This window comes from Leuresthes tenuis, unplaced genomic scaffold, assembly GCF_036924035.1.
Source record: "Leuresthes tenuis unplaced genomic scaffold, fLeuTen1.0.hap1 SCAF_6, whole genome shotgun sequence".
NCBI lineage: Eukaryota > Metazoa > Chordata > Actinopteri > Atheriniformes > Atherinopsidae > Leuresthes > Leuresthes tenuis.
The window spans coordinates 4,270,967-4,295,582 of record NW_027325360.1 but is presented as its reverse complement, the minus strand read 5'-3'; the positions used below and the strand labels follow the sequence as shown (position 1 = coordinate 4,295,582).

The 24,616-nt window shown below is 40.6% G+C and overlaps 2 protein-coding genes across 2 annotated transcripts in view; one reads left to right on the top strand and one right to left on the bottom strand.

Moving 5' to 3' along the window:
* Positions 1 to 3,208: 3,208 nt before the first annotated feature.
* ppic (peptidylprolyl isomerase C) lies at positions 3,209 to 9,520 on the bottom strand. Its single transcript, XM_072387262.1, has 6 exons — positions 9,284 to 9,520; positions 7,282 to 7,395; positions 7,089 to 7,182; positions 6,622 to 6,689; positions 6,291 to 6,407; positions 3,209 to 5,562 (listed from the first exon to the last, which is right to left on the bottom strand). Exons 1-6 carry the CDS (start codon positions 9,386 to 9,388, stop codon positions 5,434 to 5,436), a joined length of 627 nt encoding a protein of 208 aa, XP_072243363.1. The 5' UTR covers positions 9,389 to 9,520; the 3' UTR covers positions 3,209 to 5,433.
* Positions 9,521 to 21,080: 11,560 nt separating this feature from the next.
* Positions 21,081 to 24,616, top strand: part of prdm6 (PR domain containing 6) — a 114,908-nt gene continuing 111,372 nt past the window's right edge. Inside the window, exons 1-2 of the mRNA XM_072387268.1 lie at positions 21,081 to 21,435; positions 22,518 to 23,220. Of these exons, the coding sequence (XP_072243369.1) occupies positions 22,533 to 23,220 (688 nt within the window). The 5' untranslated portion in view covers positions 21,081 to 21,435; positions 22,518 to 22,532. The remainder of the gene's footprint in view (positions 21,436 to 22,517; positions 23,221 to 24,616) is intronic.

Below are 24,616 nucleotides of genomic sequence, written 5' to 3'. Positions count from 1 at the left end.
AGAATCAGGCATCATTGCCTACGGATACGCGTTTATCATGGCTGCTTTGTTTGGAGCGTGGTGCTCACAAGTTGCAATATGTAGGTGACCAGTAGGGGCAGTGTGGGGTCATATGTGACGTTTTTAGGACAAGCTTGTAGAGAAAGTCCACAATTACCTGTATCTTTATGAGGTGTCTTTACCACTCTAAAATCAGCTGGCGAGAAATCAGTATCATTGTGGAAAAATGTTGAAGAAATGGAGTAGGGACTGCGTCAATTTCGTGTTTCTTCCAGCCTCAGATATCCGGCCCCCTAGTGGAATCCTCTGGTAACGTGTAGTTTTATAAGCAAGTATGTGAACCCATGAAGGAGCAAGTAGCACACGTGAATGTGTGGTTAAAAAGCAAATATATTCCTGGCCTAAGATGTTACAACTTTTCCATTCAGTTAACTTTGTTTAAAGCCAAAATATTAGACAGAAAAAGACAAAAGTGCTTCAGAAACACTGAAATGTTGGTAATATCTAATGTGAAACATAACACAAAAGAAATGAGATGTTTGGCCACAGATACTTTTCAGTGCTGGGAGATGTTCTGAGGGAGAGAAAATGTCTAATATCAGGAGCATGAGTCGAATCCTAGTGACAGAAAAAGGAGCTTTTAGTGAAAATGAACGGAAACAAAACAAGAATCCTTCAGATGATTTCAAAACCTGCTGTTCAGTGAACAGGTGTCAGTGGTGAAATAATTTCTTCTTGTTTTGTTAACCTGTGAAGATCTGACTTTTCACAGAGGGGGGGTGCGTCTACAGACAGCTGTGATATATTTCACTGTTTTCCGTTGACTTCCTGTCTTCCTCCTGAGATTTCTGCTCTGCTCTGACCTTTGTGTTCGGTGATGTTTTCCTCCCGCGTGTGTGCGTGTTTGTATCTGTTTATCTGTTTGTATCTGTGTGCGTGCGTGTGTTGTAGAACAGGGGAAAACAAATCACCCGCTGTAGTTCTCATTAGCAGCAGTTTTGTGTCAGCGCTGAGAGATCAGCTGTCAGCCTCTGCAGCTTCACCTTTTACCAGCGATAATTACACCGTTTAACAGCGGCGGCCTGCAGACCTTCTACTGGTTCAAATTAGAGGCTAAAAAAGGTGTGCGCATTATTCAGGATGAAGTCAGAATGTAAAAGGCTTTCAGATTGTTTGCTGCAGGTTTGTAAGTCTGAGAGTAGCGTCGAATGACGGCAGGCGTTGTTCCAGTTCCTCTGTTTTACTTTCATAAACTTGCATATTACAAACTGAAGATATCATACTTCATTTACACCAAAACAAAGAGAACTTCTGGATAAATTTCTCATACAAGCAGGAGTCGTGGACATATTTGTACAACTCATACAGCAAGGACCACTTCACAACTGTGTGAATTTACAGGTTCGAGAAAGAGTAGCGGGGAGAGTGGAGGAAGGAGTAAATGGAGCTGAAGTTTTCTGATGGGCTCATCTGGTGTCTTGAATGAAGGCAGAGATAAAGAGTCGGGCGGGGGTTCCATTTCAGGAGGTGAGAGCCGACGAAGGATCCCCCAAATGATACATCAAAAAAGAACAGGATGGATGGATGGATGGATGGATGAGGAGTTATAGGGGAGGATGGATGGATGGATGGATGGATGGATGGATGGATGAGGGGAAAGGACATGCAGCAGAGAGCCACAGGCCAGCATGATACAATCTGAGCTGCCCGGGTCCCCAATATTTCCCATATTCATGTGAGAAAACATTAACTGGGTCCATCTTCAATAAGACCAGCATAATCCATCTTAAAAGGGTGAAAAATGTCCCACAACTTAGAATCAGGAGGCCTCAGTTTAACATCAGAATGGGCTGTCCATATGACATGAAACTAATGCGTTATCATAAAAATGAGGAGTTATAGGATTGGATGGATGGATGGATGGATGACGGATGGATGGATGGATGGATGGATGGATGGATGGATGGATGGATGGATGGATGGATGAGAGAGGGTGGGGTCCATAGAATGAGGCAAACAGTGCTGGGATGGTGAACGAGGTATAAGAAGGCTCACCAGGTGATGAGAGGAGTGGTTCCAGTGTGGATATTTTCTCCTCATTAAAATACCTTTTTTTCTCCATTTTAACAGATTTATTAAAACAAGCAGTAAAGTTAGAGCAGGAAACGTGGACATAGCGAGCTAATTAAAATGCTAAGTGTGTTTTCTGGCCAAAAAGCACATCAGCAAGCTTGAGATTTGGTGAATGATAAAAGCACAACACTCACCAACAACTCCAGAGGTTCTCAAAGAAGTTTGTTATGATCAGATCAAACAAGTTCAGCTTGGGATAGACAGCTGTGTCTTGGCTATATGAAAACTAACAACACTTATGACACCATCACCTGTTTGAAATGTTTGAGATATCCATCTTACCGATGCCTGCAGTTGGCGTACAAAAGAAAGAAAGGAGAGCCAGCTGGTCTCTAGCACATCAGATTCAGAGGGCGCAGGTATTCAAACGCTCAAAGCAAACAGGGAATTGACTTCTAAGTTCAGACGCTGTATTCAGTGGAAGTGAAACACTTCTCAGTTCTGCCCCACGTTTTGAACAGCAGTAAAAATGATATTTACAGGAATAATAAAACCTGGTACCAAAGTTCCTTTGGAATATATTGATAGAAATCCCTCTAAATGTCACCTTATTATCTGATTTTGTTCTGGAAAAACAAGAAACATTCCTGCTCGTTCTGCTCCATCTCAGTGCATTTTACTGACATGTCAGAAATTAATGTCGGATTATTATTGCCCAGATCAAGAATGATCTTTGGTAAGAATGTAACCTGCATTACACCTCTCTGTAATCTTCATTTGGTGCCTTTTATTGCAAATACAGGATGTTAACATTTAAGCGATGGAACCCTCTAATAGATAACAAGGAAGTCAGCTGATGAACTGGAACTGTAGACCCATAAAATCCGGGAGGTCAGGGCAGATGGATCATCCAACTTTAGAAAGACTTCCTCCAGTTTCAAATGATTTGTCTGCCTTGTATCTGTAATCAGTGACTCTTCAAAACCATCGCCGTCAGATAGTTATTGTCACCATGTACCAGTACTTAAAGTAAGACAGAATTTACCAGAACAATTGGTCTAACATCAACTCGATACAGATTTATTCAGCACTGACTGAAAATCACCTTTAAACACCAGAACAAGTGAACATTGGCTCAGATTGTTTTGCATCAGCAGATTTATTGTAGAAAATACAACAGTTGGCACTTTCCTCTGCTGGTAATGACCATTAATAAAACAAATATTCTGATATGTTTGTCAGAGAGGTTTTAGATGCATAAACTTCAGTGATATAAGGAAAATCTTAATCTTCTACATTTTAAAGCTACCATGAAAGAGTTAAAACATAACAGTCGGAATGAGTTAACTAACAAGGTCAGAGGCAGCTACAGAAACATTTAAAAGCTTTACAGAGCGAACATGAACATAATCAGTACATTACTAACAATTATTTAACATTTTTATTGAATGTGATTTGTATTTTTCACAAAGATATGATGCAAATCCAACACAAACTCTTTATTTTCAGTGATAAAATGATAAAAATCATCATAACAAAGTGCTGGAATTGCATTTGACACTTGCTAAAGTTTTTTTTTTTTTGCATAAGATGTAAACAGGCTTTAAAACCCTGATATTTCATGATAAAATGCATAAGAAAGTGTTTGGAAGTTTGGCGAATAAAGAAAGATTTGGCAATGAGAGCTACATCAGAAAGTGCAAGTTTCCGTGATATATGTCATGTTTAATTTCACAGCATTGATCCTAAGAAATAAAAGATAGAAACCATTTTAAAAAATGTCAGTAGATTAAGCAATATGTTGCATTTCTTTGGGGATGATGCTAACTGGCACCATCCATTAAATATGCATGTGTACAAATGTATAAAAACCATTAGCATGTGAGTCGCTGCCTGATGTGAGACGCTCATGCACAAAAACCAGGGGATCATAGATCTGTGAAACCAAGATAAACGTCTCATATTGTTAAGAAATTTTGTTACTTATGGCGTGAGTAGATACAAAAATTGCGATAAATAATGTTTGTATCTGTGCTAGCTTAAAGACAGCTACTCATCCAGCAGAAGTGGGCTCGTTATATTATGTATTATGTGTCTTGGGGTGCTAAGATTTCGTTAGATTTCCTCTTTTATCAAAGTTTAATTAGCCTGTTAATATGTTTTCAAGCAAACGTGTGATATATAATTATACATACAGTATCTGTGGGAGCTACGACACAAAGCTGTGGTTGTAAATTAATGTAATTCTAAATAGTAACAAATATTATGTCCAATTTTACACGTTACAACCAATCAAAACTTTATGAAAATAAAGAATTAAGTGAGTTACAGTTGATTTTGGAGACCAGATGAAAGGCAGCAACGTACATCAGCCGCCAAAGAAGCATATAGGTTTTATAGATTTATGCTGGATAGACAATAGAGGAAAGCTAATTCAATATGGAGACTTATCTGAGTCCACATGTTGCAGCGACAGCATGAAGCGCAGTAAATCTGATGATAATTGAACACACAAATTGGCACCAATCTGCCAGTGTCTTCTGGTTTTGATATGATTTTATGCTGTAATGATAATTAGACAGTAGGTGTGTCTCATGCTACATATGTCAAAGCAAAAATCACAAATTCAGAATCTTCAAGTGATTTAAGTGTTTTAAGCATAAAAATGCAGTGGTTTAAGTGATCATCAATTTTTATCTGATCATAGAAAGACGACTGTAGCACCTCACTTTTTCAACTTTATCAGTTTCCTGTTTTGATTTTTGTTATGACTTAATAAAAAATGTGTAACTTATATTGCATCTGCATACAGTAGCAATCAATAAGAAGTCACGTTCAGCTAGTTAATCCAGCTTTGCTAATTGTTAGCATGAGTTAGCATTAACAAGCTCAGAGTTAGCCGAAGCATACATGTTTACAATTTCTGGAAGTTATCATGTTATCGTGATAATTAGCCCCTACCGTTAAATTTTGGAGCATGTTAGTGAACTAACATCAGTTAGTAGGTTACCATGCTCATAGTTAGCATGTTTATTCACATGTTTTCTGTTTTCTGGCATGTTGTTTATCGAGTTAGCTTGCTTGGCTAAGCAGAGAATGAAGTAATTCTTTGATATCATCTGATATAAGTATAAGTAAAATGTATTTATTTTATACATTTTTAAGCTATCACAACCTAAATTCAGACTGTGTATTGGCCCTTCCAAATAAACAGTCTAATATGCTAGCATTAGCATGTTAAAATGCTAATGAGGTGAAAATGTGAGTTTTGCACTCTGCAAATGTGACGTCTGATTGATCACCAGTGTATAAAAATTAAATCCTGTATCCTTCCTCCAGAAAGCGATCCACCCGTGGCATTTACCAGCCCTCCACCTCCACAACAAACGGGTCTTTAACGGGGATCCTGCCGCTGTTGACAATCACACACTCGGTGTAGGGCAGGTTTCTGTCGTTGGTGTCCTGGAGCTCAATGGTGTGAACCACAGACTGCAAACAGAGATACACAAGCAAGTTATACATGGCTTCACGCTCAGGTTTCAAGCAGCAAGTTATCAATAACGAACACGGGCATCATTTATCCATAGTGCATAGTTCAGTTCATATAACTCTTTAAGCAAACTGTCTTTGTCTTGTTATTTTCATTTCCTTGGTAATATGTTTATGATATAAACTACTATTAGATCTAGTTGTTTGACCTGTGGCAGGACTTATTAAACAAAGAGTCTCTCCTGATGCCGGCACATTATTTTATGTATTTTTTGTTTATGAGAATCAAACCACACATCACAACAAAATCAAGAGACAATACAGACAGGTTATAGCTTCACCAACTCTTTTTTTAAGAGCGAATCCAAACTATTAGAGATAACTCGCCTCACATTTTTGGGACACTTTTTGTCTTTAGTGCTATTTCGTATGTGTTTGAGTTAGTTTTGTGAGGATTTCCAGAGTATCTGTGTCTCTTTGGTATCATTTTGTGAAGCATTATTGTCCTTTTAAGTGTGTTTATGATGGTTTTAACGTTTCTGTGGTGTCATTTTGTGAGTGTTTGCGGCTGTTTTTGGTCGGGTTCATATTATGAATATTTTTAAAGTACTGGCTGTCATTTTGTGTCTGTCTGAAGTTGTTTTTGTGTTCCTACGGAGTTGATTATATCTCTGTCCTGTTCAGCAACATTCAGCAACTTTTAGGAACATGTTTGAAGTTCCACCCACCATCCCATCCAGGACTTTGCCAAAAACGACGTGCTTCCCATCCAGCCACGGGGCTCTGGTAGCCAGGATGAAGAACTGAGACCCGTTGGTGTCTGGACCAGCATTGGCCATACTCACCTGGTTCATACATACAGACACACACAATATCCTCCATTTCACACATCACGTCATCACATGTTAAATTCACTTTTTAGTAACGCTAAACACCCGTCCAGCTGAAGTGAGAAAAATCGGTCTTTGTTCTAAACATATTATTTGGCTCATTATTCCTTATAAGTCGTAATTATACACATTGTGTTATACACAAGTGTGTGTTTGTGTGTGTGCTCACCCAGCCAGCTCCAAGATGCTTCAGTTTGAAGTTTTCATCAGCAAAAGTTGTTCCATAGATGCTGTGACCTTGACACAAAATGAATATTGTGTCTTTCAGACAGGAATAATTTTTGATATAATCTCTTAAAATCTATAAGAAGATGGTAGATAGATAGATGAATGACGTGTGGGAACTAAAATATTGAGTTTAAAAGTGCACAGATTTCTGTGCTGATGTAAATGAGATAAAAGGGCCGTTTAAAACCAAACAAACATGATCAACACCAACAGTGTGAGGACTGAAGATGAGCAGGTTGCTGCGTTTTGGAGAAATAAATGGGTGCTTGGAGTCTATTGACTAAAAAATAGACAGCGGAGAAGAGGATTCTACAAAATTTCTAGGGATTTTGGGAGAGTTCTGAGAAGTTTTTAGATGTTTCTTACTTCAAAGTGAACATCACCAGAGCTTCTGAATTTGTCTCTTACCTCCAGTTCCATCTCCAGCTGTAAAGTCTCCTCCCTGGATCATAAAATCCTTGATGACTCTGTGAAACTTCGTCCCTTTGTATCCGTAACCTTTCTGCAGAGACACATATGACACTTATTATAATCATGAACATAAATGACTGAATCATTTTAGGCATTCATGAATGCCTCTTTGTATAAATTATCATCCTACCTCCCCGGTTGCCAGAGCGACAAAGTTATTCACAGTGAGGGGCACGACCTCTCCAAATAGACCAATGACGATGCGCCCCACCTCATGACCCGCCACCGTGATGTCAAAAAACACCTGGAAAAACACACGAAAACACGTGAAAGCTGAAGTAATAGGTGGAGTACAATATTTCCCCTGAAAAATAGCAGATTAGAAGGAAGAAAAGCTCTGGTATAGATGTGTACAGGCTACCATCTACAACCAATTATTGTTTTCTCCCAAAATTCACCAGATACAATAATAATAATAATCAGGTGAAGGAAACTATGAGCCAAAGAATTACAAGTTAAAGATCAGACAAAAAAACAAACAACAGGAAATAAAAGTTTAAGATATTAAAAACAATCCAAATAAATAGATTTATGAGAAAGGACAAGGTTTGCCAATCTATAAAAATGGGTTTTCAGAAGAGATTTAAAAGAAGTCACTGATTCTGCTGTGAGGTTTTTGATATGGAGTCAGGGACCAGGCCCATATAAATTTTAAAAGTGATCAGTAAAATCTTGAAATGAATCCCAAAGCACACAGAGATAAAGTGCAGGGCAGCCGGGACCGAGTTTAAGGGATTCTATCTCTGTTAGAACCAGTAAGAAGCCCAGATGCTGCTTTATGGACCAGTTGCAAACAGGAGAGGGATTCTGGGCCGACACCAGAGAGGAGTGGGTAACAATAATCCAGCCCAGACGAGATAAATACGTCTTTTTTATGTGTTGGTGGAAGGTGATGTCTGAGGGTTCTGGCAGAGAGTCGGACCAAGATGATTTATAATGAGGCTGGTGGAGTTTGGGGGACTCAAAGCTATAATTTCAGATTATTTACTCGCAGAAAGGTTTGTGCCATCCAGCAGCATCGAGGCCGACCCAAGAAAATATCAACGTGTTTAAGGGCGAATACACCTCCAACATTAGGTCAAAATGTTCTGCTTCAAACACCAACTGGATCTGGAACAGGAGAAATTATTCTTACTTTCATGCATTTATACACCAATGACAACGTTTAAAATGTTTAAATCATCTTTAACCTTTTACTTTCTCAGACTCAAACTGTGGGACAGAATATCTCCTCTTTTATAAAGGTTGGATCTTAATGAACATAGAAGAAGAACTGTGGCAGTTCTATAAGTTCCACCAGAGTGTGATAATTAGATTATTTAGTCAAAGAATAAAACTCCACATTTCCTCATGCAGACTTAAATAAAAGTACATCATCCAACCTTTAATTCTGACTGTTACTCCTCTGCTTTGAAGCTGAAGTGCCTCAAACCTCCAAACAGCAGCTGTCATGAATTCACCATCAGTGTGATATTAACTCGTTAAGCATCCATTTCCTCCAACTCTGCTTTGCTTGCTTTTCTTTAGAAATAACACACTTAAAAGTAAAAGAATTTGGCCCGTAAAACAGAAACGGAGCCGGTGTGTGCACTAAAACAAGCCTCTCACTGTGGTTTTTAGTGAAACCACAGCTGATTCCCACCGCCACAGCTGAGGCTTGTGCTGCCTGGGGGTCTGGAGCATCTCGGATGATGCATATTCTTATTATCATTTGTAATTCACTAATGCTAATCATCCTCTCATCTCAGTTTAACGTGATTTCAGGGTAAAAATCAGCTGTTTCTGTGCTGTTATGTGCATATTTACAGTCCGTGCATGTGTCGGTCAGAGTCGATTTGTGTTTATTCATGCGGACAGCCTGCAGGGAAAGCACAATAAGTATAATCTCAGTGGACACGTGTACAGCTGGCATGCGTGTGTGTGTGTGTGTGTGGATGGGCTGTCCCACATGTTCTGGAAGAATCTGCAAATCCGCGGAGCGAGACAAGTCTCCCTCCAAAGGCGCGAGACACATACCTTGATAACCTGCGTGTGTTCCCGTGCTATATCGCACGCTCCGCCGGCGCACACGCGAGAACGCCGCTGCGAGTTTGAGTTTAATGCAAATAAATGCGGCAAATATCACCACCCACCTTCTCGGTGACTTTCGGTCCTCTCCGTGACGCTGCGCCGGACATTGACTGCAGCCAGGCGGCGGAGAGGAAGAGGAAAGCGGGGAGGATCGTCCGGAGCTCCATCTTTTCCACCGGGGAGAGCGGCGACAGAACCCTGCTGGGAGTAACGGCGAGGCGAGGAAGGGTCGCGGGGAGCCAAGGCTGGGAGGTGGGCCGGGAGATGGTGCTCCAAACCCGGCTACATCACAAGACCACTCCCCCTGTGGGCTGAGTCCGGATCAGAGACCGCCCACTGAGGAGAGGAAGGGGCAGAGAAAACAAGCTTTAACAGAAGAGAAAACAAGGAAGAAGAGGGCAGGATTTTAAAAAAGAGGAGAGAGGAAACAAGGGAAACTGAAGGAGGTAAAGACGAGCTGTAGTTAGGAAGTAAAATCCTCAACAAGAAGGGGGAAGAAGCTTTATTATATATTCATTAACTTATATAGTAGAACATAAAACACATGCATGGTTCATAAATAAACTGCTGATTCTCTTTATGTTAAAGGCTCTTCCTTTTACATCCAGTCCTCTGAAGCTTTTCAAACTTGGCAGGTTGGATGCTCTTTGTGTTCTGTCCTCTTTGGTAATGTCAGGATTTACTACCCAGAATAAAGACCCAGTAATATGTGCTTAGTGGCTGTCAGACGGACTGCATGTGAAGGGTCAAAATGGCGTCCTGTGAGGTTATGGTGCCACAGTGCAAAATGTTTTAGTAGAGATTTGTATGTGAGGAGAAGAATTTTATATTATATTCTGAATTTGACAGGGAGCCAATGAAGAGACGCTAAAACTGGAGAAATACGATCTCTGCTGTTGGTCCTCATCTGGAAGTAACAAAATTATGCACTTATGTTCCTGTTGTAGCACATCCAGATAATAATGAGAACAACCAATGAATGACATCTTAACTGAAAGGTTGTTGGTCTCCACTGGTAATAAAATTATAATAAAAGTCTGGAATAAAAAGTCTGGATGTATGGTTTTACTTTGTACCAACAACCAAGGAGGCAACTAGAAAAAGTCCTCATTTTGATGCTCTAAAACTCAACCAATAATCTGTAAATTGTATTGCATCATTCATGAAGCTATTGATTGAGACCTTAAACTCGTTAAGGAAATGTTTACCGAGGTAAAAAAAAAAATCAGGTTCTCCTACACACCTTTAAAGGAACCATAAATAGTAAATGAGAAATCCTTCGAAGTCGCTGATTTGCTTGTGAAGCCTCAGTTTCGGCACTCAGCTTTGTCCATGTTGTTCTTACCTCTGTCAGAAGTTTCCATGTTTTGACATGATAGTGAAGTTAGAAAGTGATACTTTAAACTTTTAAACTCTAATATCAATTTAAACGTCTGACAGGTAGTATGGAAATGTACTAAACTTAGTTGATTTACAGCAGAAATAAAGTCTAAAACAATGGTGAAAAGATGAGTTTGAGAACAGCTCAGAGCTGCCTGGAACAGGTTGAAATCGGTTGGCCAATGGGGGACGAGTATTTCAGAAAAGGCAGCGCTTTACCAGGAACTGAGTGAATAAAAGCCTCACAAAGCAACCACAAACTCTCTGCTCTTTTTTTGTTTTGGCGGTTTTTCTCACTCCAGCAAACACTTAAAAGGAACTCTATATTTTCTACTAATTCATTTGGATGCGATCTGTTAACGCTCGACGGGGAGTTGGCCGACGTTTCTCATTGTTGTAATAATCCCACAACCAGCCAATCACGTGCTTTGATTTTCTGATGCTTGAAACATTGAACTTTTCTTCAACCCAGAACTAATTTCAACAAATTACTCATGTTTGTTTGAACCCGGCCTTTGGACTGGCCTGGATTGTAACAACTGTGGGTTGGAAAGATGGCTGCTTGTAGTCCATCTGTCATACGTTTCAGTTATTTTTCTTGTCCCGCTCTGATGCAATGATAAATGTTAAAGTGACGATCCTCACTGATACTGCTTCTCTGATGAAATGGACCCATATCAAAACTATTTTATGGTTGAACGTTAAATCCTGAAGTACAAACAGTGACGCTGCTCCTCGTGGAGAGTTTCAACACTTGATTAAAGTCTTTTTTTAAAATTTGAGGTCTGTTTTTTTAACTTTTTGCACAACTTGTTTAACTAATCAAGCTAAGACGAAACACCTGAATAATAAATTAACAACTAATTAAAGAATTGATGTGATTCAATTACAGAGAACTGCATAAAGAGCCATGAAGAAAGAGGGTTGGGCCATTTCTCAGAGCAATTAGTCGTCCCATTTTCAATAAGTTCTGCAATAAAAAATGTAAAATGTAAATACAGCACTCAAACCAGGAAAAATGACCCTGCAGAGTTTTAATTTTTGCTCTGATTGACAAATAAATGCATTTTCCCGCATGCAGGGATCAATAATCATCTGCAGCGGCTTGTTTTTACCACCAAACAGAAGAATAATGAAGTCCAACCAGCCGAGTATTAAAGCTTCGACACTCTTTAGTACATTAAAAACACCTCAGCTCAGCTCACCTCGGCTTCAGGAAATAAAGCTGAAAAAGAGAATATAAGTCCCTGCTGAATACACGTCTATAGAGATGAATTATAATAGTCAGCCTGCCATGACCTTAACGCACACACACACACACACACACACACGGTTATCGGCCTCCTGTCAAAGCAGCCCGTCCATTCGTCTTTTCCTGCCGCCATCCGCCGAATTAATTAAGCAGAAATGTAAACATTTTAATTGAATGTCAAAGCAGGACCTTAACAACATGCTCCTATGTAAATGAATGTGACACCGCTTTAAACCTGTGTATTTATATATACCAAGGTTACAGGGCCCTGTTCTTGTATTCATATGTGTGTGTGTGCTGCAGAGTGTAAATGAACTGCAAATGTTTTAATTGAATTACCGTCACTTGTGTACTAACTAACCCTCATGGATTTAAACCAATAAGGCTTCAATTAACCCGCAGTGGAAATGAACCCTTTAAACCTCCATAAACTTCCACTTAACGGCCCCTTCAGTGACTTACGACCACATGAGCAAACGAATACATTTAAAGATTTTGACCTATAAATCCAGTGTTTCTGTGTGTTTATTAGCTGATCATAATTGAAAAGATCGGTCTGATTTACAGACGTCACCATTCAGCTACACTGGCTGTGGGGCGCTTATCGGAGGCTCTGAAGACACACAACGACTGAAAAAATGGCACAAATACAATTAGCTGCTATTGTTTTTGACACATTCAAAGTTTATAGGTTTAAAATTATGCACTGAGTTTATATTGATTGTTTTTGTTATAATTCAGCTGTGGAAATGTCTTTTTGGGGCAGTTTGCAAAACAGTCCCATGACTGTTTATGGCGTGTTGAAGTGACAGGAACAGGAAATGACCCTCATCCCACTTTGTGTTATATAAAGGATACCAACATTCTTGGTTCTCTTCTTCTTCCTCTTCAGTATTATAACTATTCACACTTTGAATCGAGTCAATCAGAAGCACTCACGTGTTCTGAAACGACTCACATACCAAGAAGTTCCAGCACTAAGCACGTTCTCACGGCAATGCATAAAATATGGCAATTTTCACACGTCATTCATTACATATTTTAGGCTTTTTCCATTTTACCCGGTCCAAAAACATGTCAAATGATTCGAAAACATGTCAAATTATTAGGGTTAGGGCAAAAGCACAGGATAGGATGTCATTTCCTCCAAATATGTAGTAAAATTACACACAAAAGTACAAAAAAAGTCATGAATACATACACGTTTTCATGAGACCAGGCTCCACTGCAGGTTTTGGGCTGGTCCAAGAGACAATTCTGAGTTAGTTCTGTCTAAGAACTGCAGATCCACTGCAGAACTGTGTCAGCAGATCACTTTAATTGTCTCTTCTAAAGCAGCTTTGATTTTTGTAGAAGAAACGCAGAGTTTTGTTTTTTGTTCCTTTTTTACTTTGTTTGTACGAATGTAAGTCAAAAGGCTTATAAAATATACATTTTTCTTCATAGAAAAAACAGAAAAAGGAACATTGAAGTATTGCTGCAAACCCAAATGACTTGAACTTGTAATGAAAAACAATTAAAAGAAAAGTAAAACAAGACAAACTATTGGACCAATACAGCCGTAACCGTCCACTTTACAGCAGTCGTTTCAGGCCGGGATGAGTTGCAGATCTGTGGAGTTTACTGGAGCAACCGCCTCATAGCAACCTGATTTTCTCCAATTTAAGAAACTAAAGACTATCTGTAATCCAGCAGGTGGGACATGGAGACGCTGTTGATTTCCTCTTCAACACAGTCGGTCTACCAGCTAACAGGATGGTGAAAGGACGTCTTTTTTAGGTTTGGTGAGGGAAGACAGTGGAGGAGCCAACCAGAAAGTGCACTAAAAAAAACAAAAAACAATAGTATTACTGGGATGGGCAGAACCAGAACGTATGGTTTGCACCCATCCCATCACATATCTTGGCCTTGGTATCATAAACAAAGTGAACCATGTTACGCTGGATAAGAGAAGCAGAGGATTTATGTATTCGTTTTAAAATCTCCGGTCCAGTCTTCCTCCCAAAGTGACATTATAGAGTTTGAGGGCTCCAGAGGACCCCAGAGGTATTTATGAAGACTGTTATTTATAAAAGTCATCTGACTTCATTAAAAAACGCAACGATGGTAACAAACAAACACTGTTTAAAATTCAGCTGCAAACGGTGACAGTTAAGCTCAGCTCTTTCTGTCGTGGATCCAACATGCTGCCGTGCAGTGATGTCATCAGTGATGTCATCAGTGAGGTCATTGCATGGAACTGAGGTGAATAAATGTACCACCTTCACACTTTTCCCCTTTATCTCTGAGCATTTTTGAGCTGCAGCCTTTCTGTGTGGCGGATTGTACCCACAGTCCAGTTCAACACATGACTCAGTGATGTTATGACCAAAAGAAGCTGCAGCACCAGCTGTATTTGAGAATAAAACTGTCAGTATAAAGTATTTTTTACTATGTGGAAGCTATAGTGTGTGCTTTCCGAGTAAGGAAACAGTTTTCTCTCATATGATAATAACGTGATTTAAGTTATTGAGTGATTTATGTTTGTATAAAGAGTCTAAAGTCACAGATATTTCATTAAGACTCTTTAATGTGTCTTTAATTGTGATAAAAAGGTAAGAAAATATCTTTTTAAATTAAAATTAATGCAACTGTCATTGAGGATCTTTTTCTGAGCTTTTTTTCTTGTTACTTTAGTTGGCATTCAGGTTTGTATCATATATCTTTCATAAATAATCGCACTGGTTCCGTTAATCTGTTGACTTTAAGGCCCAAAGTTAAATTTCCTCCTTGCTGGTGTTGAATGTGAAGCTCCTGCAGCTCTGCAGTCCTCTCACATGCAGGAATTCACAGCTTTGCTAAATAAACTCTTGTTAATATTGTGTTGTTGTTTTTTTCTTTTCCTGCAGCCGTCTAAATAATTAGCTTTTGTTGTAGAAAATGATGAATTTGGGCAGTTAATTTATTGATCGGCCTGCGCCTTTCGATGTGCTTTGCTTCAGAGAGCCATTAATCAATGGATGAAAACACCTAATTCGACTCCTGCACTGCTTTTCTCCCTTTTCTTTTTCTTCTCTGTTTTATGTGTAGAACAGAAGATCCCCTGTGACGATATGGAGAAAATGATGATGATGAATTAGAAAAATAACAATTTAGAACAAAAATGACCGCACATACTTGATTTCCGTTTATCCTTTTAAAAAGATCATTCAAAAGCTCACAGACTGCAGCTTTAGATCTTTGACTTTGACATAAATTAGTTGAAGCTGCAATGACACAATCATTAACTAATCAGAAAAACATTTAAAAAGGACATCTTATTAGTTTCTCTGTCATGTTGTCAACACAATAGAATATAATCAAAGTGTGTTTTTTAATGGAGTTCAGTTGAGTTGTCTCATTTTATTTAGATTGTATTTGTAAAAAACTCAATGTCTTGCAGATATGGAGCAGTTTGTAGTGTCAGTGAGAACGTTTAGAAGCTGTTTCAGCAGCTGAAATGAATTGATATCTGAAGTTATTCCCTTATAATCCTGTATTGTAACTTACTTCCATCCATCTGAAGGATGCTCGATGAGGGTCAGGGTCTAATTCAGACTGAATAATCACCTTTTACGCTCTTATCAAGTCTGCAAACATGAACTCAGATAGTTTTCAGTTGCTTGTATTTGTGCTCACAGAATTGGAGCAAATTACACACATTTTGAGAGTAAAAATCGGAACAAAGATGGAACAAAAGCTGCAGTAACTGTAAGTAACACCACAACAGGCTGTGATTGTTTTCACATCAGAGAAATCCTCATTCTCACAGTTTTTCTTGAGCAAACCACAACATCCATTTAAGGAGGAGGCTGGGTGATAGATGGCACGATTATGCACATTTTTATTAACCATGCGATGCAAGTTCGACACTCAGACACAAGAGCTAATATTTCACTGCGAGGTTACATTCAGTCAACAGCAGGACAAGACTTCCCTGAAACATTTTTGCCACTTCCTGGTTGGGCTTCGACGACAGCATCATTTGTTATTAAACCGTCACCTTAATGGACGCCTTTTTTTACACTTCTCATGCAATTGATCTTTCCTACTTTCTTTTTTCATCTATATAACGTAAACTGAGGCTCAACCAATTTAACAAATTACAGATCAGTTTAGAAAACTTCCAACATTTCTGGGAGTGGGGTTTAGTATCTGCTGTTAAACAAAAAGGTAGCATGACCAAGTTTTGGGTTGTTTTTTGGGGATTTAAAGGTGATCTTGTGTGGAAAAGTCACTTGGGAGCTTCTGCTATTTGGACATAGTTCAGTTTATATGCTTAGTAGTGTTGTAAAACTATGGAAAATATTTGATAACGATACCATTTTCGATACCACAGAAGGAAAAATGAGGCATAAAATGTTTTTATAAGCAGCTCCAGCGGCCCGGATGCACCCAGCTGCACATAGGAATAGCAGCACAAAAAGAAGCACTGATTATATCGGCATTAAAGGTGAAATATTATGAAAAAATACCTTTTTCCTGTTCCTGGGAGCATATATTAGGGTGTCTGAAGTAACCAGTAAGTGTATAACTCGTTTATCAGATCTGGAGTTTAGAGGAGAACCTGTTTTCAGGTCGCTTTTGACCCTGAAGTCCTGCCTGTCGACTGTGGTTGGACCGACCTCAGGTGCCAGAATACGACCGTTGATGGAGGCGGCTGTACACGGTGAAACTGAAAAACCAGCTGTATCCTGGTTTGATGCAGAAAATAAAGCTTCTCGGTGCAGGAATGGAGATTAAGATGAGTTACAATATTGAAACAGTTCATACTTCAGATGCTACAGCAAGTTTTAAAGGTGATATATTGTGTAAAAGTCCCTTCTTCCTGTTCCTGGGAGCTTATATCAGGGCGTCTGAAGTAACCAGCAGGTGTAAAACTCCCCAAAAAACACAACCCTGGTATTTTTGGTTTGAAAGTTCCTCATTTAATGAGATGTTCTGATTTTCATTTTAAAAGTACGTCATTCCTTAAGTTGGCCCCTCCTCCTCTGCTAAGCTCCGCCCCCTCACATCCACCCTGCTGGACGGATGAAGCCAGCTTTGGTGGAAATGTTCTGCTGTCAGCTGTACTGAGGAGCATGCATCTTCCATCCAGCAGCAGTCTCAGAGGATATCAGAGCCCAGTGGATAAACTATATCTGAGGCTAATGTTCCAGCAGAGTTAGCTAAAGACTGTGAATGTGCAGCAGCCACTTTTCATCCCACTCTTTTAACAACTTGGTCCAGTTCAACGCTGGACTGAAGGAACTGAGCCACAAACAGGGATCAGTTCCAGCAACCTGCAGCTGTGTGGATAAGGTCCACCCGTCCTCTCCTCACTCTCGTTGCTACATAGAACACCGTGTACCGCTCTCTGTTAACATTACATCATCGGCATGTGTCTGATAAAGATGGAGGTCTCCTTGTTTAATGAGGTCAATATATCCAAAATGTTTAAACTCAGTAATTAACGGTACACATGCATTACTGCAAGTTACGCTGTGTACATCTTAGTCCATTACTGTTGATGAGGAAAGCATTGTTTGCTAGCATCTGCTGCTAACTTACAGCTACACTGCTAACTATTTTCGGGTTGGTGAGAAGCTGCTGACCTCAGCAGGGCGGAGTTGAGCTAAGTCTCCACCCCTGAAAACAGGCTGTTAACAAAAAGGTGTCAAACGGGGCTGAGACAAGAGCCACTGTGCTTAAACCGATAGGTATTTTCACCAAAGCCTGTCTCACACGTCTCAAATAGACCAAAATGTTTAAAAAAAGGCGTAATGTGACACATTTAAAGTCTGCTTCTTGAATATCTAGAGAGCAGTAAGAATTGGATCTTCAGCATACTTTAATACAATGAGGGAAAATTAAAGCAAAGCCAGAGATTTGACTCGCAGCTAATTTCATGAAAAAAAGGAGCAAAAATCACTGAAAAAGAGAAAGAAAATAGATAAATAGGCTGAGATGCCCTCTAACATCCTTTAATCTTGAGCTGCCTCATTTAATTTACTCAGTCAAGACTTTTTTCCAACAAATCATAAAGAATTCACTGTTGTTCCATATTTTCCTGAAAAATCTCTGTACAAATACAGCAAATACAGTCTTAAAGGTGAAATAAATCAATCCTAAATTACTGCTGAAGGACCGTAGATTTGAGCTACAAACTCTGTGCCTCAGTGCCGGCTACCATCAGCCCCGCTGCAGCCAATCAGACGGCTCGTTGCTGCTCTGCATTCCTCTGTGCTGAAAAAGTCGCTTTAAGCCAACAAGAGTTCATTTTCAGACGCTTATGTTTGTGTTTTTGTTCGTTATCAATCCACCAGAGGTCCCGAGGATGACAAATGGGGCCTGTCAGGGCGACGCCAGTCATAACAACACACACAGAAACACACACACACCAGCCTTTTCAGGCATTTAGCTGATGTTCTTATCCACAGCAGCTTACAATGACTGATGTAGACGCACACTTATATTACGCTTCACACACCGTGCTCTGTGCAGCAGACGGGTGGGAAAAGTCGGGGATAACAAGTCAGACCCGAAACACAATGAGCTCGGCTGTAACCATCTTATCTGCACACACACACACACTGAAGGAAAGTGAGAGTGAGAGGGAGAGTTGAGCAAGGTGAGCCGACAGCAGGACAACCACCTCCAAGTAGGAATAATAATAAATATTGTAACAACGATAATCTTCGTTTTAACGTAGACCAGCAGGTTCGGAGTTCTTCTGTCAACAAAGGAGGAGAAATAAAACCTGCATCCCGGGAACGCTCAGTCTGTCACCGACACAGAAAACTGAAAAAAAGGCTGATTTGTCGTAGAAAAACGTTGAAACAACAGTGATTGTTCCAGAGAAGAGTCCAACGCTGCTGTGAAACATCACAAGTTTTTAGAATATATGAGAAAGGATTATTTTTGTCCAGAAGATTCCTGTAAAAGTTGTGCTTTTAACTGACAACAGATGTCTTCTCAATGAAATAAACAGCTCTGTTCCAGAGTCCTGATCCAGCCCTCATTTCTTTCTGTTTCCTTCCAAGCTGCCATACTTTCTTATAACCTTTTGAAGTGGCCTTGAGCAATAATTCTCCAGACTTTCTGAAGTTTTTCTTTGCACATTTTCGGCTTTTTCGCTCATTTCCAGTCCTTGTACCCGACCATTTTCAGAGGAATGTGTTTTTTTTATTTGTTAAGCCACTGAACTCTGAGCTATGAATCATTCAAGCAGAAAAAAGGCTCCTAACTCAAGGGATGAACCAGTGTTGTGTCGACACAGAACAGACAACTTAGCAAAGAAGCCATTTTAAATTGGATCTTTAGGCACTTTGTTACCAGCAGCATGTCACAAAGACACATCATTTGTTCCCATTTCTTTAGTTGCATCTATGAAAAACAGCAAAGATAACACAGTTTGACAGACAGAAAATAGGATTTCTGCAGCAACAAGGTGATTCCCAAAGAGCTGTTAGCTGAAAACTTGGCATATCTCAGCATGGTGTGCAGTGTGTCCTTAAAACATTTGAGGAAACTGGACAAGTGGAGGACAAAAGAAGAAGTGTCAGGCCTAAAAAACTATCTACAGCAGATGAACAGGATCTGAAAGTGATGTCCTTAAGAAAGAGGAAAAAATCCAGCTGTGACCTGACAGGACCTGAGAGATGCATCTGGACCTTCAGCTGATCCATCTACTGTTGGCCCAAGCCTCATCAGAAATGGTCTCCATGGAAGGGTGGCTGTCAAGAAGCCGTTCTTAAGGAAGGGAAACAGGGAGAAAAGGCTGAGCTGTGCCAAATGACACAAGAAGTGGACTGAAAATCAGTGGCAACAGGTCTTATGGAGGGATGAATCCTCCCCAGAGCCCGGACCTCAACATTATTGAAGCAGTGTGGGATCATCTGACAGAGAACGGAACAAAAGGCAGCCCACATCCAAAGAAGAGCTTTGGGATGTCCTTCAAGAAGCCTGGAGAACTATTCCTGAAGACTCCTTAAAGAAATGACAGAAAGCTCGTCTCAGAGGGTTCAGGCTGTGTTGGAGAATAAAGGAGCTCAGACCAAATATTCACTTTAAAGCTGCTTAGAACTGATCAAACTGTTTTTAACTCATATACTGTATTCATATTCATGTTTAACCATGTTTCAGTCAATCACTGAAACTGTTTCCTGTTTATTCCATATATGAAGAAACGAGGGCTGTTTCTCACTGTGAGTCTGCAGTAAATCACTGAAATCCTGAACTTCATTTCGAACAGGGATGTTTACTGGTCTAAGTTAAACTTTCTTTTATTTCAGCCACATGTTCAACGTGTTCATCACCTGTAACACGTTAGCGGTTTGCTCTCCAGTTTGTAACTTAGTTTTTGGTTAAAATCCTCTTTTATATACAGGTTGTTGTTGATGGAAAGAAGTTAAAGTTAAGCTTTCTATGTTTCTCTCATATGTGACTCAGCCCACTGGTTTTGTTTCTTCTTCTAAGTAGTTTCCACTTAGCAACAACTACTCTGTTTATTACATCCATGTGGAATGTAGCCTCTACCACCACCTGCTGACCACACTACTCAAACTAGTCCATCCGCTCCAAACCAGCTGATGGAGAGGAGCCTGATGAGCATTTTCTATGAGGAGACATTTCAAAGGTTCACTTCATGTTTGCTTCGAGCTGGACGGCTTAAAATGAAAAAAATGAATCAGTTTTTCCAGGTTGGAGAAGCTGGAGAAAACATTTTGGTGGCGTGTTTTTGGGATGTCTTCTGAATTTTGGCAACAGGCAACACCCCAAAACAACCCCATATTCTAAATTCATGAACATCTGACATCTCACCACCAAATTAACTCAGCTGACGATGAAACACAATCAGGGATAATTTTAGAATCAGTTTTTGTGTCTTTAGATCACTTTCAGGCCATTGGACCAGTTCACACGGAGCCCTGAGCATATTACCATTGTATCTAATGTCAATAAAGATAATTTGAATGAACTGAGCTGAGCTGAATGTGGAAAATAAAGAAGACAGTAAAGATGGAGAGAAAAATCCGAAAAGCCAAGCTGAGAGAGTGACAACAAAAACAGAGTTTGGAGTAAAAGAGACTGAGGGAGAAATGATACGTGCGAATTAAAGGGGGTGGGAGAGAATACAGGAGATAAGGGGAGAGAAAGAGGAGGGGAGAGGGCACGTGAATGGAGGAGGGAGAGGCTCAAGCAGCAGCCGCTCCGCTAGTTTTGGCTTCGGAGACACTCAGGACGCAGCGAACTGTCCCAGCTCCGCTCGATGGTTCACCGCAGCCCGGAGGAGGGACCAACCTTCCACCGCTGCCCGGAAACCTGCGCCCAGGAGTCGCACGCGCTCTGACAGCAGTGAGCCCCAATACGGTCCTCAACTTTAACAGAAAAAGAAAAACACAAACAGGGAAACTACAGCGGTGGCTGCCCGCGCCTCTACCCGCCGACCGCTGCCTCTGCCCGGACACGCACAGCACGCTCGACCGCCGATCTTACCTGGACTTAAACCTATCATCAGTTTATTTTTTCAGATGAAACTTTTCCCCACCGATAGCTTCACATAAACTACTCCAAAGAGTGCATGTGAGTGTGTGCGCACGTTTTTCTACGCTTTTATTTGATGCGTTTTTTTGCAGTTTATGTGCGTAAAATAAAACCAGCTGAGCAGAAAGAGGCTGAGCTCAGTTTATACGGAGGGTTTTATTGGCTTTAAGGATGATGTCCCACAAGAGGTTTTATTGTCAGGATTAGATTATGTTGTAGTGAGATGGAAATATAAAGTAATTATATATTTTGGTGTGTAAAGTCAGCAAATAAACTCTTACAAGTTTGAGTTTTTAGACCAGAAGTTGAAACCACAAGAAGATAAATTATTTACATAAATGCTAATGATTAAATTATGTAATGTATGGTTTTTCTGTCCTTTTTACCAGAAAAAAATTAGTCTGCAGAATTTACCTTTAAATTAAAGGAGTTGGTGTTCAGCTCTGAATGAACATGGAGCGCATCAGGCTGAGCAGAAAATCACCAGAATCTCCTGAAATCTGAGCTTTTAGTCGCCCAAATATACATTTAAAGTAATAAATTTGGTCTGTTTTTTCTCTATTTAAATGTGAGTTTTAAGACAGAAACAAAAATACAGGAGATCAGCCACAGAGAGGGAAAGTAATTTGTAAAAATCTGTGTTTTAGCTTTATTTATCTACAAAGTTTCATCTTTTAAAAAAATATTCTGTGAGCTTTATGTGTGAAAAGACAATGTTAGAGATCTAATATTTAACACCATGTCTGCTACTTACATGTCTATAAAATCCATGTTTTTATATTGTATATAATCCACCAATAGTAAAAAAATAAAGGAATCATTTTAGAATATGTTTTTTGAACCACAGGATGAGGTTACATCTGTGTCTCAGCTGCCGATCAAAGTGTAAACTGGAGGTAAAGATGATTGAATCGTCTGTGATGAGATTCAGCTCAGTGAGACTTTAAGGTGACTGATGAGGCTGAATTCTGATCCGTCACCTTTAGAGTAAATTTAATGCGACACTTTCAGGTTCAAACCGTTGATGAACGTGTCTTTTAAATGTTAAGAATGTAAATGTTGCCGTGTGTCTCGTGTCCTGACCTCCTGACTGACCCCCCCCCCTCCCTCTGCTGTTTCAGAGTCAGCGGGCAGCCATGCTGAAGCCGGGCGACCCGAGCGGCTCGGCCTTCCTGAAGGTGGACCCATCCTACCTGCAGCACTGGCAGCAGCTCTTCCCTCAGGCTCAGCTGAAAGCTCCTCTGGCCCCGCCGCCCCCCCCTGACCGCCTCTCCATTCCCGTGGACACCCTGCGCCCGTCCCGCCTGCACAGCCACCTGCTGGCCTCCACGCACTGTACGTCCTCCTCGTCTTCTTCCTCCACATCCTCCTCCTCAGCAGCTTCCTCTTCAGCTGCGGCGGCGGTGGCGGCAGCTGCCGCTCTGACCCCGTCCTCCTCCATCACCATCTCCACCTCGGCGGGTCTCTCCCAGCTGCCCATGCCACAGCAGATCGCACTCTTCGGCCAGGCTTTGGCGCCGGTCTGCACCGGCCCTGTAGGACCCGGAGGAGGAGGAGACCTGGTGGTTGTGGTCCCCCCTGAGAACCAGCAGGGTCACAACCCAGCAGCGGGGCTCTTCCATCAGGCCAAAGAGCAGAGCTGTGGGGGGGTGGGGGTGGTGTCGTCCAGCGTGAAGAGCAGCGGCGGAGGAGGCGGCGAGGAGAGCGGCAAAGGAGGGACGGCAAGGTTCAAGCTGACCTCGGAGGAGCTGGACTACTACCTGTACGGCCAGCAGAGGATGGAGATCATCCCTCTGACCAATCCCACAGGAGAGAGCAACAACCGTGCGTCCACACACACACACACACACACACACACACACACACACACACACACACACACACACACCTTTCTGCCTCATGTTCAGGTTTACGAGCTTTTCTGTTGGACCATCAGCAGGGATTCATTTTGTTTTCCACCTCTTCAGGTGTTTTATCGCCTCACAACAGCCACCATCAAGTGTCTTTGTGTAAAACTCATGAAGATTTAAATCAATGTAAAATATCTATAATCCTCCCAAAGTCGGTTCTTTTTAAATGAATTTAACATATTTTATAAAATCTCCAACTTGGTGTGTGTGGAGCTGAACACTCATGAAGATTTATTACATTCCACCTAATCTTTTTTAACATTTATTTAAACTTTTTAAATAATATTTAAATAATATTTAGAGTTTTTTCCCCATTTGCATTAAACTCTGCTGTATTTATTGAAATTTACTGAACATTATATAAACTAAAGTTTTCTACTCGCAGCTTCAGTTCATAAAGAGGAAATCAGACATTAATTTAAGCAGATTTTTAAAAAATGTTGATGAATTATTTTAAAATCTAAATTATAAGACGTTGATGAAGTGCTAAATCTGTAGTTTCTGAGCAAATGAAACATATTCAGGCCGTTTTATTTCACTCAGTGTGTGTTTGACAGCTGCTTTGTTGGACAGTAGCTGATGAGGAGGTTGAGGAGGAAGGTTGTTGGGGTGTGGAGGGTCAGAGGTCAAAGGGCAGCAGCCTGACAGGGTCCGAACTTGCAGACAGCAGAGTTCACGTTTCTGTTAAACGGCCGCTTCTTTCTTCGCGTTCACGCGTCGGTTCACTGTGTTTACAGACGCGCGCCCACAACAATCAGTGATTTACTCTTATATTTATAATTTTATTTCATGTGAGATTTATTTAGGTTTTTATAAAAACCAAAAAATTGCATTTTAGATATTTTTTGGACGAACGTAAATCTGATAATTGCAGCTCAGATTTGAACCGTGAAATTGACCTCAATCTTCCTTATTTCTGCTGTGAATCCGCGCGCGCCTGTCGACAGAGCTCCGTCATGTGAAAAAGACGCACGCGCACCGTTTAAACCCCTCACTTTAAACTGCGCACGGGACACAGTCTCCGCGTGGAAGCTCCGCGGCCCGTTCGTCCCATTCAGGAGCTGAAATCACCCGCGGCGCGCGTGGGGATCAATGTGAGGGCGCGTGGACTGTAGGTGGAAATTGAATGATCCGCCCCTCCAGAGATCAATCCCATAATATTTTTTCTGCGGCTCTTTGGCACCGGATTATTTTTAATTTATTGAATTTCTCTGTTTTAGTTTTATTCTCATTAGTGATTCCAAATGTTTTTATTTCAACATATTCTTCATTAAGTGCGCGTGCGGCGCTCAAATTATGTCTATATTTTC

Coding starts and splice junctions, on each gene's coding strand:
- ppic (XM_072387262.1), bottom strand. CDS start 9,388: ATGGAGCTCCGGACGATCCTCCCCGCTTTCCTCTTCCTCTCCGCCGCC. Junction 7,396..9,283: donor GACCGAAAGTCACCGAGAAG/GTGGGTGGTGAT, acceptor GTGTTTTTCCAG/GTGTTTTTTGACATCACGGT. Junction 6,690..7,088: donor AGCTGGAGATGGAACTGGAG/GTAAGAGACAAA, acceptor TTTTGTGTCAAG/GTCACAGCATCTATGGAACA.